Here is a 17292-nt window from a genome sequence, read left to right on the forward strand (position 1 = left end):
TGGCTTAACCCTTAATTATATTAGGGTTGAGTAGATTGTCTAAGAGAACCACCAATGTTCCTAAATTTTTTTAAGAATGGTATATTAGATTTTGAACTAGTGTCTCATATAAGACCCAAATCATGGTATTTTATGGTAAAGGGCATTTGGCCATCAGCAGCAGGTGTGCTTGCTATTTTAAAGCAAAATGATGCCTTTATATACATACAAGAATTATTTACTATCTTAAACATACAGTTTATATGTAGGCATCTATTCTGATTAACACTGACACAATATGCTCACATCTGGCTGAGACTTCAAAGTCTTTGCTGCTTTCCCCTGTTCATTGCATCTGATGTGCTAATGCATCATGTGTGAAGCAATGCCAGATCCTGACTCTCCCCACCCCATTATACTGTGGCTCTAAATTATAGCTGGGGATTTATTTAATAGAAAACTATGTGGAAAAAATTCATATTCAAAGCCCATGGATGGAGCAGACAGGACAATCCTTGTTTCTCCACAAAATTATCCATAATAGATTGCTTATCAGTCATCAAAATCAGAGTTCTTGGGGATGTTAGATTCTCCTTGCCTTGGACAACATGGCTTCTATAAAATGCCTTACTAATCCTTCTCATATATATCTTAAAGGTCACCAGAATTCCTTAACTGGGTTTCTGTGCTCTCATCTAATTGAAACCTCTGAAAGAGACATCTGAAGTGTCTTGTCCATTCTCAGTTCAATACTTTTGCTCCAAATTGCTAGGGAAACAGCAGAGCACACACTGTATTTGGATAGAGGAAAATAATACCCATTTCCTTTTATGTCCCCCACATTGTTTTTTGCACTATTGGGGATTACCAGTTTCTTCAGAGATGCATTATTCCTTAATAAAGATTAAAACCTCTTTTTTCCTGCACAGTTTTGCTGTGGAACAAATATCAGGTAAGACAATATCCTGGAAGAGTGTTCTATAGTCCAGAACAAAAGGAAATTAAATAATAACAAACAGAGATAACCTGGGTGATTAAGCAAAGATGTCACGAGCCTTTTGAAGAGTAAACAAAAGAGAGAGGAGCAGTATGTCATAAAAAATTCACGGATAGGTTCATGTGGGAGTCAGCTATTGAGTTTTTTGAAAGATATATTGTAATTCTTATTTATTTCTTTCAAAAACAATTGAAATTTGCTCACCAAGAAACACCAACAAAAACAATATTAACAATTAAATCAACAAATAAATAATTGCATTTCAAAAATTATGGAATGCTCGGCAATAATAATGCCATAGTGAAGGCCAAGCTTTCACTCTGTGGTTCTTAAGAACAGAGAATAACCTCAGTTCATCCCCATCTTGCCTTGTGCTCCCCATGGAGCATGGGCTGTCGTTTTTCTGATAATCCTGTTTGTATCCTGCCCTTTACAGTCCTTTGGGAAAGAGTCACTGACAAAACCCTGTATTTTGTTGCTGCCAAAGTGACTCAGAGGAAAAACAGGAGCACACTCCTGTCAGTAGGTGAGAAGAGTTAATTAAAAATTGAGATCAAGATAATTTTAAAAATGAAGTAAACTAGAACAGAATAAAATAGAATAACACATCTTATTCTATATACCTTATGTCAGTTTCTGAAATAAGGGTAAATAGTGTTTTTCTTCTCATTTTATTTCAGTTTTGTGTGTATCTTTTATTATGTAAAATATACTTCTTAGACTGAGACTCAAAAAACAAAGATTTGAGTACTCTAAGATAGGATCTGAGGAGGTTTGGAAAAATTAAGCACTTCATTGACTAGACTGTAATCTCTGTCAAATGTCTATCACATTCTTACAAAAGCTGGTGATTTAACCCAGAGAAGAGGTGAGTATGCAAGCATAAAGTCATCAATATATCCTTAAATATATATTATGCAACTAAAGAATATTAACTGTGAAGAAAGGTAATAAATATTGAACTATTAATACCAAAATTAAGTTGTGATTTCTACTAACTTGATCCAGAAAAGACTATGTTAGGAAATGAATAAAAAAGCCGTGGTTTACAACCCTGAAATCAAGAGAAGAAATAAGGAAAGATATGGTTGCATACATATGAGAAGATCTGTAAATGAGTTATGTATAATGTATTTCCAGAACACAAAGTTGAAAGGTGATAACACAGAATGGGACTTAGATATAGGGGAGGGGTTCATAAGGAGGGTGGAAATTTTATAGGCTTTTAAGTAAAATAGTTTTCTCTTTAGCTGTTCATCTCCCAGTAACCTGATAGAGATGGACACAGGGAAACACTTGTATAAACACAGGGAAGCTTATAAGGGCAAATTGTAATTGAGAAGGAAAACACTTATTCTCATTAGATTACTGCATGTTGAATGTGGCAGAAAGGAAGAGAATTCACTGGAATTTGAATATAAAATATTCATGGACTACATTGTATATATATTTAAAAAATAAAAATGGTTTGTGCAGGTACTCAATGCAAGGAAAAAGTGATGCTTTCCATCAGAGAAGTACTAAAGAAATGTCCTGAAGAGGGAGAGATATCACTACTAGTAGGTGCTTGTACTATGTAGCATGGTTTGTATTTCTCAAGCTGGTGGTAGTGAAAGGCAGCCTTGGGTTGGTGGGGTGTTTAAGATGTCTTGAGAAAAACTACTAGATGGTAAGTTCACTTTAGTACATCATAACCAGAATTTTTAAATGAAGTCTATTTTTTTTTAGAGAAAGAATATATGAGTGCATCCACATATCCAGATGTAAGAGTATCATTCTGGGTATATATATATATATATATATATGTATATATAAATATGTATGTGTGTGTGTGTGTGTATATATATATATATATATATATATATATATATATATATGAGTGTGTGTGTCTGTGGGTGTTTTATCATATCTTACAACAGCTATTTCTTTCAAAGGGTCATGGCTAGAAAAGTCTGAATGCTGCTAATATACAGAAGGGTATTGGTAAGAGCAGACCTATAAACCAATACTTAATTTTGTCTTTCTTTTTTACTTGTTACTCTTCTCTTAAAATGTACTCCAATGTGTTCAGATGCAAATTACATCATAAAAGATTGAAAGTTTCCTAGGTCTATATTTTCTTCCTTGATTATCTTGCTATCATTTGGCATTAAAAATCCATCTTCATGTCAGAGTTCCAGGATGGACTACCACATGTTTACTTAGGATAAAAAATGAATTAGCATACTTTGAAAGTAATTATTAACCACAAAGTAGCCATTCCATAAACACTTTAAATTAAAGCAAAAAATTTAAAAGTCTGTAGTCCTAAACCTTTCTGAGATGTAAGAGCCATTAGAAATTTGTGAAAAGAAAGTGAGGAAATATGATTTTTTATTTTATTTATACATTTATTTCTAGTGCATAATTTTTCATTGCATATAAAGTAATTTCTATATTTTTTCTCAAGATTGTTTTTTTTCATTTTTCAAATATTAAGTGAAGAAAGAAAAAAAGGAAAGACGAAGTAGACAATAGAGATACAAAAGGATTATTAATGCAACTATGGAGACTGTGCAGGAACCTCTAGTGACCTATCTTTGGTAAATGAAAAAGTTATAATGAATAAATAGAGAATTCTCTGTCACCATTGCAATAATCTACACATGCACAAAAATGGCAAATTTGTCAGAGTGATGACACTGAACATGTTTCATTTTCCTTTATGTAATCAATGTTAGCAATACTTCAATAAAAGAATAGTATTATATTTTGAAAAACTATGGTTGACTTTTAAATAACATAATGTGCAGGATCTTTGAACCAAGACTGACCCAATGTGGACTAAATCCTATCCTACAGCTTTTAACTCTGTATAAAGAATAATTTGGGGGAGTGGGAGACAGAAATATACCTTTTCCAAAAGTATCTCTTCTGCTGTACTTCCCATCCACAGCATCCCTGTATAACAATAATCAGTACTCTTTTGTGTTAACAATAAACACTCTTCTCACTGTATTAGGTTATTAAAAGATGACTTATAGAGATGGTAAGGTAGATTTTATACTCCTTTCATCTTCCTCATCCTGTGGCCAAAAGATACACATGGCTCCAATTAATTGCACCCCGGTGACAGAGTTTATTCTTCTGGGCCTCACAGATTGTCAGGAGCTAAAGATGCCTCTCTTTGTGGTTTACTTGTCCATCTATCTATTCACATTAGTGGGCAACTTGGGTTTGATCTGGGTCATTAGAACAGATGCAAGACTTAGAACACCAATGTACTTCTTCCTTAGCCACCTAGCTTTTGTTGATTTCTGCTGCTCTTCTGTCGTTACACCCAAAATGCTTGGAAATTTCCTGTACAAACAAAATCTTATCTCCTTCAATGCATGTGCTGCTCAATTAGGCTCTTTACTGGCATTCATGATAGCCGAGTGCTTGTTACTGGCTTCCATGGTCTATGATCAATATGCGGCCATTTGTAACCCCCTCCTCTGTATGGTCGTGATGTCTCCAGGAATCTGCATTCAGCTTGTAGCAGCACCCTATAGCTATAGCATCCATGTTGCACTGTTTCATACCATCCTCACCTTCTGCCTCTCTTATTGCCACTCCAATATCATCAATCATTTCTACTGTGATGATATGCCCCTCCTCAGGCTAACTTGCTCAGACACTCACTCCAAACAGCTGTGGATCTTTGCTTGTGCTGGCATTACTTTCATTTCCTCCCTTCTGACTGTCTGTGTCTCCTATATGTACATTATATCTGCCATCCTTAGGATGCACTCAGCTAATGGCAGGTGCAAAGCTTTCTCCACATGCAGTTCTCACATGGTGGCAGTCACCATTTTCTATGGTACTCTGATCTTTATGTATTTACAACCAAGGTCAAACCATTCCCTTGATGCAGACAAGATAGCCTCTGTCTTCTATACAGTGATCATACCCATGTTGAACCCTTTGATCTACAGCCTTCAGAACAAGGAAGTAAAAGAAGCCTTGAAGAAAGTCTTCATCAACAGAAACCGGGGTTCTGAGTTCATGAAATTCAGAAAATGACTTAATAAAAATGGCCTTTTCTAAATAGTCTGAATTTTTTCCCATTTAAAAACTAATAGAATGTCTATTTTCATCAGTTAGAGATGAATCTAATCACTAGTTAATGAAATTTTTTTCTAGAGACTTTCATTTCAGATGTACATGTAATCTTAAAAATTTGCATCCAGTTTCTCATTTCCTATAGGAAAAACGTATTAAAATTAACTAATTCTCTGATCCAAAATAAATTATACCAACCTCATAATTTATCGAATGAATAACGTATAAACAAGCATTCATTATGTGAATAGACAATTAGGAACAGACAGAGCATGGACAAAAGTCTAGGCATCTCCCACCCACAATTCAGGATTCAAGACTCAAAGGCAGCACAGACAGTGTGTAAAGCAAAAACATATAGTCTAAAGAGTTTTCCTGATTTTTAAATTTCTTGAAAAATATTATGAGAGTATAAAATTTCATATAAATACATGCAACAAATTTCCTCTATTAACAAGAATAGTACATTTTAATCTGATTTCTGTCACTGATTTAACATGACTTACTATTGACATGAAAGTCTGGCTTGGCCTCTAAAGACTAACACTTTAAGTGAACTGTTTTTCTTTTGCCTATGAGACCTCATTACATTTTGTTTTCCAAGAACATTTTTTGAAACAAGAAATTCAGGGAAAGAATCCCAGAGGAATAATGAATTCCAAACAAATACACTCAGAATAATTGAAACAGCATTGGTCACTTGCCTGTAGAAAGAATAGTATGCAGCTATGCTGGCAAAGTTTGGGTAAGTTCTCATTATTTACTAAGGTATAGCTTATAATACACTGAACCCAGGAGGCAATGTAGCTAATGGCAAAAGCATATCTTTTACTAACACAAATATGGTTAGATCCCAAATGATTCAGTTTACTATGTGATTGTTCTCAGTGAATACCAGAGTATTTATCAATTAAATGATTATAACACCATTAGATTTAGAGTCTTTCTGAGGATTAAACAGCATTAGAAAGCATAATGGTCCATGATAGGGGACTTTCTACTATGAGCCCAAAGACTTGAGTTCTTGCTCCAACTCTACTAATTCTAAGTCAAATGGTTGTGAGGTAATGATTTATAAATGAGAATAATATATGTGATAACCGATAAATACATGAAATATACACACACACAATTTTCAATTACACAAAAAGAAGTTTGAGTTTATGATTCATTCATGCCTTTTTTTCATCTTTTTTAGAGAAATTGTAGGTTTATAGAAAAATCATACAGATAATACACAGTTGCCATATTATTAACACTTCCCCTATTGTTAACACCTTCCATTAGTGTGGTATAGTTGTTACAATTGATGTAAGAATATTATGAAAATTATTTGTATGTATTATTAACTGTATTCCTCGGTTTACATTAAGTTTTACCATGCAGTACAATCCTATGTTTTTTGTTTGTTTTAAAAATTTTATACTAATAACATAGATGCAATCTAAAAGTTACCCTGTTAAACATGTTCAAATATACAATTTAGTGCCCTTAATTATATTCACAGTGCTGTGCTACCATCACCACCATCCATTACCAAAACGTTTCCATCACCCCAGATAGACACTTTGTATAATTTAAGTATTAACTCCATTGCTTTACCCTCACCCCATCCCTTGAACCTATATTCCACTTTCTGACTCTGAATTTCCTTATTCTAATTATTTCATATCGGTGAGATCTTACAATATTTGTTCTTTTGTGTATGACTTATTTCACTCAATGTGATGTCTTCAAGCTTCATCATGTTGTCTCATATATCAGAACTTTATTGTGTTTTAAGGTTGAATATTTTCCTCATTTTCCTCCTTCTCTGTTCACCTAGGGACCAATTAATTGCTTAGTGGCAAATGACAAGAAAGATGCTATTAATGATGAAGACATGAGATTATATTCAAATAAAAATATTTTTAAATATCCTGCCTTAGGTCATTCTTAAGGTATTTTCATCTTAGTGTACACTTCTGATGATTGTACTATAAATTTTATGGGATTATAGAGACATAGGGCTAGTCTGAAACAGTTCTCAAAAATGTAAATTCCCTTCCTTTCTTCCTCTGTTTTTTAAACATTACCATTTGCTTAATCAAAAAACTTTAGACAATTTATTCCACCTATATGTGCCTTGGTTTCCTCTGTAGTATGAAGGTGAAAACACTATTAGCTATTAAATGTACTATAACAAGGAACAAAAAATGGATGTGAAAACATTTTTCTAACAGTAAAGGACTTTAAGATGCTAATTTTTAGGCTTCTTATCTATAAGTAGAAAATGCTGGACATTTAGAAAACTATCCATTAAAATTTATATTATAAGAATATCAAGGTTAACAGACCATTGGATTATTGTTCCCCCTTCCTTAATTACTCTCTATTGCTAGTTCCCCTACATTCTACATAATAAACCATTTGTTTTACATTTTTGAAAGCTCACATTAGTGGCAGCATAAAATATTTCTCTTTTTGTGCCTGGCTTATTTTGTTCAGCATTATGTCTTCAAGGTTCATCCATGTTGTCATATGTTTCACAACATCATTCCTTCTTTCTGCCGTGTAGTATTCCATCATGTGTATATACCACATTTTATTTATCCACTCATCTGTTGAAGGACATTTGGGTTGTTTCCATCTTTTGGCAATTGTGAATAATGCTGCTATGAACATTGGTGTGCAGATATCTGTTTGTGTCACTGCTTTCTGATCTTCTGAGTATATACCAAAAAGTGCAATCACTGGATCAAATGGTAACTCTATATCCAGTTTTCTAAGGAACTGCCAGACTGACTTCCAGAGTGGCTGAACCATTATACAGTCCCACCAACAATGAATAAGAGTTCCAATTTCTCCACATCCCCTCCAGCATTTGTAGTTTCCTGTTTGTAATGGCAGCCATTCTAATCAGTGTGAGAAGGTATCTCATTGTGGTCATAATTTGCATCTCTCTAATATCTGGTGAGGCTGAACATTTTTTCATGTGTTTCTTGGCCATTTGTATTTCCTCTTCAGAGAACTGTCTTTTCATATCTTTTGCCCATTTTATAATTGGGCTGTCTGTACTATTGTCATTGAGTTGTAGGATTTCTTTATGTATGCAAGTTATCAGTCTTTTGTCAGATACATGGTTCCAAAATTTTTTCCCATTGAGTTGGCTGCCTCTTTACCTTTTTGACAAATTCCTTTGAGGTACAGAAACTTTTAAGCTTGAGGAGTTCCCATTTATCTACTTTTTCTTTTGTTGCTTGTGCTTTGTTTGTAAAGTCTAAGAAGTGGTAGCCTAATACAAGGTCTTGAAGATGTTTTCCTAAATTATCTTCTAGGATTTTTATGGTACTTTCTTTTATATTGGATCTTTGGTCCATTTTGAGTTAATTTTTGTGCAGGGTGTGAGATAAGGGTCCTCTTTCATTCATTTGGATATGGATATCCAACTCTCCCTGCCCCATTTGTTGAAAAGACCATTATGACCCAATTCAGTGACTTTGGGGGTCTTATCAAAGATCAGTCAGCCATAGATCTGGGGGTCAATTTCCAAATTCTCAATTCAATTCCATTGAACTATATGTCTGTCTTTGTGCCAGTACCATGCTGTGTTGACAACTGTGGCTTTATAATAAGCTTCAGTCACTGAGTGTAAGTCCTCCCACTTTGTTTTCCGTTTTTAGAGTGTCTTTAGTAATTCGAAGCATCTTCCCTTTCCAAATAAATTGATAACTAGCTTTTCCAAGTCTGCAAAGTAAGTTGTTGGAACTTTGATTGGGGTTGCACTGAATCTGTAGATGAGTTTGGGTAGAATTGACATCTTAATGACATTTAGCCTTCCTATCCATGAACATGGAATATTTTTCCATCTTTCAAGATCCCCTTCTATTTCTTTTAGTAGAGTTATGTAGTTTTCTTTTTATAGGTCTTTTATATCTTTGGTTAAGTTTATTCCTAGGTACTTGATTATTTTAGTTGCTATTGAAAATGGTATCTTTTTCTTGAGTGTCTCTTCAGTTTGTTCATTTCCAGCATATAGAAACATTACTGACTTATGTGCATTAATCTTGTATCCTGCTAGTTTGCTAAATTTGTTTATTAGCTCTAGTAGCTGGATCATTGATTTCTCAGGTTTTTCCAGATATAAGATCATATCATCTGCAAACAATGACAGTTATACTTCATCCTTTCCAATTTGGATGCCTTTATTTCTTTGTCTTGCTGGATTGCCCTGGCTAGCACTTCCAGCACAATGTTGAATAACAGTGGTGACAGCGGGCATCCTTGTCTTGTTCCTGATCTTAGAGGGAAGGCTTTCAGTCTCTCACCATTGAGTACTAGGCTGGCTGTGGGTTTTTCGTATATGCTCTTTATCATATTGAGGAAGTTTCCTTCAACTCCTACCTTTTGAAGTGTTTTCATCAAAAAGGGATGTTGGATTTTGTTGAATGTTTTTTCAGCATCTATTGAGATGATCAATTGATTTTTCCCTTTTGATTTGTTAAAGTGTTGTAATACATTGATTGATTTTCTTATGTTGAACCATCCTTGCATGCCTGGAATGAACCCCACTTGGTCATGGTGTATGATTTTTTTAATGTGTCTTTGGATTCAATTTGCAAGTATTTTGTTGAGGATTTTTGCATATATATTCATTAGGAGATTGGCCAGTACTTTCCCTTTTTTGTAACATCTTTGGCTGGTTTTGGTATTAGATTGATGTTAGCTTCATAAAATGAGTTAGGTAGTGTTCCATTTTCTTCAATGTTTCAAGAGTTTAAGTAAGATTGGTGTCAGTTCTTTTTGGAAACTTTGGTAGAATTCTCCTGTGAAGCAATCTGGCCCTGGGCATTTATTTGTGGGAAGCTTTTTGATGACTGATTGGATCTCTTTGCTTGTGATTGTTTGGTTGATGTCTTCTGTTTCTTCTCTGGTCAGTCTAGGTTGTTCATATGTTTCCAGCAATTTGTCCATTTCCTCTACATTATCCAGTTTGTTGGCATACAGTTGTTCATAGTATCCTCTTATAATTTTTTTAATTTCCTCGGGATCTGCAATAATGTCACCTTTCTCATTCATTATTTCTCTTATATGGGTGTTCTCTTTTTGATTTTGTCAGTCTAGCTAGGGGTTTGTCAATCTTGTTGATCTTTTTAAAGAACCAACTTTTGTTGTTATTTATCCTCTCTATTGTTTTTTTTTTTTTTTTTTGTTCTCTATGTCATTTATTTTGGCTTTAATCCTTGTTATCTCTTTTCTTCTACTTGGTTTAGGATTGGTTTGCTGTTCATTTTCTAGCTTCTTCAGTTGATCCATTATTCTTTGATTTTGGCTCTTTCTTCCTTTTTAATATATGCATTCAGTGCTATAAATTTCCTCCTCAGTACTGTTTTTGCTGCATCCATAGGTTTTGGTATTTTGTGTTCTCATTTTCATTTTTCTATATATGTTTAGGAATTTCTCTTGCTATTTCTTCTTTAACCCACTGATTGTTTACGAGTGTGTTGCTTAACCTCCAGGTATTTGTGAAATTTCTAAGTCTCTAATGGTTATTGGCTTCTAATTGTATTCCACTGTGGTCAGAGGATGTGCTTTGAATAATTTCAATCTTTTTAAATTTATTGAGCCTTGTTCTATGTCTCAGCATATGATCTATTCTGGAGAAAGTTCCATGAGCACTAGAGAAGAATGTGTATCCTGGTGATTTGGGATGTAAGGTTCTATATATGTCTGTTAAATCCAATTCATTTATCAGATTGTTTTGGTTTTCAATTTCCTTATTGGTCTTCTGTTTGATTGATGTATCCATAGGAGAGAGTGATGTGTTGAAGTCTCCCACAATTATTGTGGAAACCAATTGCTTCCTTTTGTTTTGCCAATATTTCTCTCATGTATTTTGTGGCACCTTGATTGGCTGCATAAACATTTATGATTGTTATTTTTACTTGGTTTATTGCCCCTTTTATTAGTGTGTAGTGGCCTTCTTTGTCTCTCAAAACATCCCTGCATTTAAAGTCTTTTTTATCTGAGATTAATATTGCTGCACCTGCTTACTTTTGGCTGTAACTGGCATGAAATATTTTTTCCATCCTTTCACTTTCAATTTCTTTGTGTCCCTGTGTCTAAGATGAGTCACTTGTATGCAACATACTGGTGGTTCATTTTTTTTAATCCATTCTGTGAATCTATATCCTTTAATTGGTGAGTTTAATCCATTGACATTCAACATTATAACTGTGAAGACATTTCTTGAATCAGCCATCTTATCCTTTGGTTTATGTTTGTCATATATATTTTTCCCTCTCTCTTTTAATATCCTTTAATTTACCCATACTGAATATCTTTAGAACTGAACCTTTATCCATGTCTCTCTCTCCTTTCTTTGTTTCTCTGTCTGTAGGGCTCCCTTTAGAATCTGAAGTAGGGCAGGTCTCTTGTTAGCAAATTCTCTAAGCATTTGTTTGTGAAAAATTTAAGCTCTCCCTCAAATTTGAAGGATAGCTTTGCTGGATAAAGTATTCTCTGTTGGAAACTTTTCTCACTCAGAATTTTAAATATGTCATGCCACTGTCTTCTCACCTCCATGGTGGCTGCTGAATAGTCATTACTTAGTCTTATGCTGTTTCCTTTGTATGTGGTGAATTGCTTTTCTCTTGCTGCTTTCAGAACTTGCTCCTTCTCTTCTGTATTTGACTGTGTGATCAGAATATGTCTCAGAGTCGGTTTATTTGTAGTTATTCTATTTGGAGTTCACTGGGCATTTATGATTTGTGTATTTATGGTGTTTAGAAGATTTGGGAAGTTTTCCCCAACAATTTCTTTGAATATTCTTCCAAGATCTTTGCCCTTTTCTTCCCTTTATGGAACACCAATGAGTCTTATATTTGGATGTGTTATATTATCTATCATATCCCTGAGGTCCATTTTGATTTTTTTGATTTTTCCCCATTCATTCTTTTGTGCTTTCCTTTTCTGTTCTGTCATCTTCCAGGTCACTGATTCATTGTTCAACTTCCTCTAGTCTTGTACTATGAGTATCCGGAATCTTTTTAATTTGGTCAACAGTTTCTTTAATTTCCATAAACTCATGTATTTTTTATTTAGTCTTTCTATGTCTTCTTTGTGCTCTTCTAGGGTCTTCTTGATGTCCTTTATATCCTGTGCCATGCTCTTCTTCATTTCCTTTATATCCCATGTCATGGTCTTGTCATTCATCTTTAGTTCTTTGATTAGTTGCTATAGGTACTGTGTCTCCTCTGATCTTTTGATTTGGTGCTTGGGCTTGGGATATCCATATCATCTGGTTTTTTCATATGCTTTGAAATTTTCTGTTGTTTTGGCCTCTTGGCATTTGCTTAACTTGATACATTTCTTTTAGGATCTGTAGACTAATTGAAATCCTTATCTCTAATTTGTCTGATCTACAGCTTCATGGAGTACAGTTTCTCTAACTAACCAGCAGGTGGCATCCACAAGCCACCTGTTCCCCTCAAGCCAGTTCTCTACCACTTTGCCTTTGTCGTGAGAAGAGGAGTGAGTCTTGTGGGGTCCAATTGGTGCACCAAGCTTGTGTATGTATTTGGTACTGCCCGCCCTGTATATGGGGTGTGAGTTTGGTCAGTCAGATAGTTGGGATGGCTCTAACAATCAAATCTTCCTGGTGTTCCTGGAGTTTTAAAGCTGCTGCAATAGTCTAATCTTTCAGTTCAGTCCTGCCACAGTTTGTCTCTGCCACTGACCCACAAGTCCTTTGTATGGCCCCTGAGACTTGTGAGTGGGTCCTTCTTCCAGGCTGTGCCCCCCCTGGTCTTCTGCTGAGGGATGACTGTGCTATGTCACAGGTGAGTGTTGTCCCCCCAGGGTGGTTCTCGGCTGAAGGGCTGTATAGGGAGGCTCCCAGTTTGTTGAGCAGATGCCCTCCTTTTCTTGGAAAGTTGTGGTGTTTAGTGAATTTTCTCAGCCACTGGATTTTTGCCTTTTGTCTCAGAGTGCTCTTAGTTCTGCTCTTGTCTTGACCTGCCCAAATTGCAAGTCTTTGAGGCTTTCTGTATTGGGCTTCTTACAGTAATTGTTTTAGAAAAAGAAAACAAAGATAAAAAAAGGGCACTCCTCACAGATCTAATGGGTTATTCAAATGCTAAGAGACAAAGCAATTTGGACCATTAAGGAAAAGTTCAGGGGGCAGAGAGATCAGTTTTTCTTCAGGATTTGCATATGAGCTTCAGGGCCTGAGCTCTGCCCTTCCCCTTTCTATGTTCACGAGAACCCCAAAAAGCCTCTGTCTTTCTTTCTGGGCTTTTCTTACTGTTTCTTGCTATCCCTATTCCCTCTATGCTTGGATGGCTGCTCTCAGATACTCTGGTGCCTGGTCTGTTTACCTATGATTGGAGTTTGGATCAGTAGAATGAGTTTCTGATATGAGCTTCCACTGCAGTTCTCCCTTCTCATTCCCAGTGCTGATGGCCCCTCCTCCCACAGGACTGAGCTTGGCAGGGAGGGGCACAGTTCCCCTGGCCACAAAAACTTACAGATTTCACTGATCTCAGCAGTTTGACATGTTCATGAGTGTTGTATGAAGTATGCCCAAAGCCAAATTGCTCTGTGGTGTCCAATCCATGCAGTTGCTTGCTTTCTACATACTTTCCTGGAGGAGTAACTAAAACATACACCTCACCACTCTGCCATCTTGCCCTACCTCCAAACATTTTAGTTTCTGATAGAAATACAAGACTTGACAACACAGTACCTGCTTTTACAATGTAGTAGTGCAGATAAGGATCAAATAGTGTGGCAAATGCTGAAGAATCAAAGGAGGGCATGTAACCCAGATTAGGGTGTCATAGGCTTCCCAGAGGCCTTAGCTGAGTCTTGTAGGGGTCAGCAGGCAAAGAAGGGCAATAGCATTCTGGGAAGAAATAGAGCATATCTTCTGTGAACCTTGATAAATTCCCTTCATTTGACTTTATTTCCTCTTTTATATATTTTTCTTTATCCATCAATAAATAACCTGTCTACATAAACCTCAAAAGAAAAAAAAAAGTAACATATGTGGTTATTTTCTATCAGACAGCCCAGGCTGAAGTCTAGGCTGGTCATGGGGGGAGACAAAATACCAAGAACTTCTTTGAATTTCAGATTCACTTCTGAAGAAGGTCTCCACCACAGTCTTTAATTGACAACTCATGCTGACCAAGGAATTAAGCTGGAGTTGCCCCAAAGTGGACATGGAAGAAGGGAATAGTTCCCCTAGGAGAAAGCTGCAATTTCTATTATGGGGAGAGTGGAGGGAGGTCCAGCTAAGTTGGCAGACTCCTTCTGGGAACTCAGAACCCAGGGGCTAGAATTCAATTCCAGCTTCATTCAGCCATACCCCTGGCAGGCTCAGATTCTGCAGAGAATTAAAGGCACTTCACCTGCTTACACTGGTGGGGGAAATGTGGGCTGACAAGTGTCACCTGCTGGACAGGATAAGAAAAGATCCAAGTCTAGAGGCCTCACAGGATGGTTTCATTCTCAGGGAATCTCCATATCCTCCTCATGAGACCTGGGACACTTTAAACAGGGAAAACTTGACTGGGGTTGACCCTCTCACAAAAAGGCTACATAGAGGCAGGACAAGAGGCAGAAAAACAAGAGGTGAGAAACTACAACCAACAACAACAACAAAAAATTTTATTTAGAGGCCTAGAATAAGCTGAACTAAACACCAAAGGTTAGAGAACAAAGCCAACCTACAAGAAAACCCTAGGTAAAAGAGTGAAAACAAGCCCTAGAATAAGCTAATCAAGACAGTCAGATGCCTAGAGAAATCAAGATGATGAGCCATACTAGGAAACATGAAAATACGGACCAGACAAAGGAACAAACTAATAGTTCAACCAAGATAAAGGAGTTGAGGAAACTAATGTTAAATCAATTCAAGGAACTGAAGGAAGAAGTAATTAATGATGTTCAAACAAATCTCCTAAATCAATTAAAAAATCAAGTCAATGAACCAAGGGAGATATAGCAAAAGAGATGAATGATATAAGGAAAACACTGGATGGCCATAAAGAAGAATAGTAACTTCAAAAAAACAAATGGCAAAACTTATGGGAATGAAGGACATAATGGAGGAGATGAAAAACACAATGGAGGGATACAACAGATTTGGACAGGCAGAAAAAGGATCAGTGAATTGGAAGACCAGACATTTGAATTCATACACACAAAAGAACAGATGTTGAAAAGAATGAAAATATAGGAGCAGGGTCTTAGGGAGCTGAGTGTCAATATGAAGTGCACAAATATATGTATTTTGGGTGTCCCAGAGGGAGAAGAGAGGGGAAAAGGGACAGAAAGAATAACAGAAGAAATAATCACTAAAGATTTCCTAACTCTTATGAAATACAGAAAATTACAGATTCAAGAAGTACAGTGCACCCCAAAAGAATAGGCCCTGATAGACCTACTACAAGACACTAACTGATCAGATTGTCCAAGGTCAAAGACAAAGAGAATTTTGAAAGCAGCAAGACAAAAGCAATTCATAACATACAAGGGTAGCTCAATAAAACTTTGTACAGATTTCTCCACAGAAACCATGGAGGTGAGAAGGCAGTGGTATGATATATTTAAGATACTGAAAGAGAAGAACTGCCAACCAAGAATTCTGTATCCATTCAAAATGAGGGAGAGATTAAAATATTTTCAGATGAACAGACACTGAGAGAGTTTGTGAATAAGAGATCAGTGTTACAAGAAACACTAAATGGAGTGCTACAGGATGATAGGAACACACAGGAGAAAGACGGTTGGAGAAGAGTGTATAAATGAAGATTCTCTGGAAAGGTTAAAAGAGAGAGAGGAAAACATTAAGACATTACATACAAAATCCAAAAGGTAAAATGGTAGAAGAGAGTATTGCCCTTACAGAAATAACACTAAATGTTAATGGATTAAACTCCCCAATAAAAAGACACGGACTGGAAGAATGGATTAAAAAATAGGAACAGTCTATATGAATCTACAAGAAACTCACTTTAGAAACAAGGACAAAAATAGGCTGAAAGTGAAAGGTTGGAAAAAGATATTCCATGCAAATAGAAACCAGAAAAACAGAAGAAGTAGCTATATTAATATAAGACAAATTAGACTTCAAAAGTAAAACAATTAAAAGAGATAAAGAATGACACTATATATTACTAAAAGGATCAATTCATCAAGAAAACAACAATCATAAATATTTGTTCCCCAAGCCAGAAGTCCTCAAAATTTATGAGGCAAACACTGAGAACACTGAAAGGAGACATAGCTGCCTCTACAATAATAGTTGGAGACTTCAGTGCACCACACTTATCAATGGATAGAACATCTCAACAGAGGATAAATAAGGAAATGGAGATGTTGAATTTATGATAAATGAACTAGACTTGACAGATGTTTATACAACACTACCCACCAGAACAGCAGGATACACATTTTTCTCAAGTGCTCATGGAACATTCACTAGGACAGACCATATACTGGGTCACAAAGCAAGTCTCAACAAATTAAAAAATATTGATATTATAAAATACACTCTCTTGGATCATAACAGAATGAAGTTGGAAATAAATAACAGGCAGAAGATTGTAAAATTCACAAATACATGGAGATTAACAGGACATTCTTAGAAAACCAGTGTGTAAAGGAAGAAATTACAAAAGAAATTAGTAAATACCTTGAGGCTAATGTCAGTGGAAACACAGCATATCAAAACTTATGGGATTCAGCAAATGTGGTACTGAGAGGGAAATTTATTGCCCTAAATACCTTTATTAATAGAAAAGAGATATCAAGAATTGAGGAATTAACCATCCACATAGAGGAAGTAGGGAAAGAACAGCAAATTAACCCCAAAGAAAAAAGAAGGAAAGAAATAACAAAGATTAGAGAAGAAATAAATGAAACTGAGAACAGGAAAGCAATAGAGAAAATCACCAAACAGAAGCTGGTTCTTCAAGAAAATCAACAAAATTGGTGGAACTCTACCTCCTAGGATAATAGCAACAACAATTACAAAAAAAAAAAAAAAAAAAAAAAAAAACAGAGAGAGAGTGGATGGAAATAAATGATGCAATCAGAAACAGGAAAGGGAACATAATTACTAATTAATGACCCAAAAGAAATATGGAGATATTGAGAAGATATTATGAGCAACTATATGCTAATTAAATAGGCAGCTTAGAAGACAAGGACAACTTCCTAGAAAAGCACAAACAGCCAACATTAAT

At 35.6% G+C, this 17292-nt stretch overlaps 1 protein-coding gene across 1 annotated transcript; it reads left to right on the forward strand.

Annotated features, from left to right (window-relative positions):
- The first annotated feature begins 4060 nt into the window (after positions 1–4060).
- LOC119530831 (olfactory receptor 8U9-like) lies at positions 4061–5020 on the forward strand. Its single transcript, XM_037831572.1, has one exon. The coding sequence runs from the start codon at positions 4061–4063 to the stop codon at positions 5018–5020; it is 960 nt and encodes a 319-aa protein (XP_037687500.1).
- Positions 5021–17292: the final 12272 nt, after the last annotated feature.

Source organism: Choloepus didactylus, chromosome 4, assembly GCF_015220235.1.
Source record: "Choloepus didactylus isolate mChoDid1 chromosome 4, mChoDid1.pri, whole genome shotgun sequence".
NCBI classification, from domain to species: domain Eukaryota; kingdom Metazoa; phylum Chordata; class Mammalia; order Pilosa; family Megalonychidae; genus Choloepus; species Choloepus didactylus.

Bases quoted from the DNA above. Each gene is read 5' to 3' on its own strand.
- LOC119530831 (XM_037831572.1), top strand. From the start codon at position 4,061: ATGGCTCCAATTAATTGCACCCCGGTGACAGAGTTTATTCTTCTGGGC.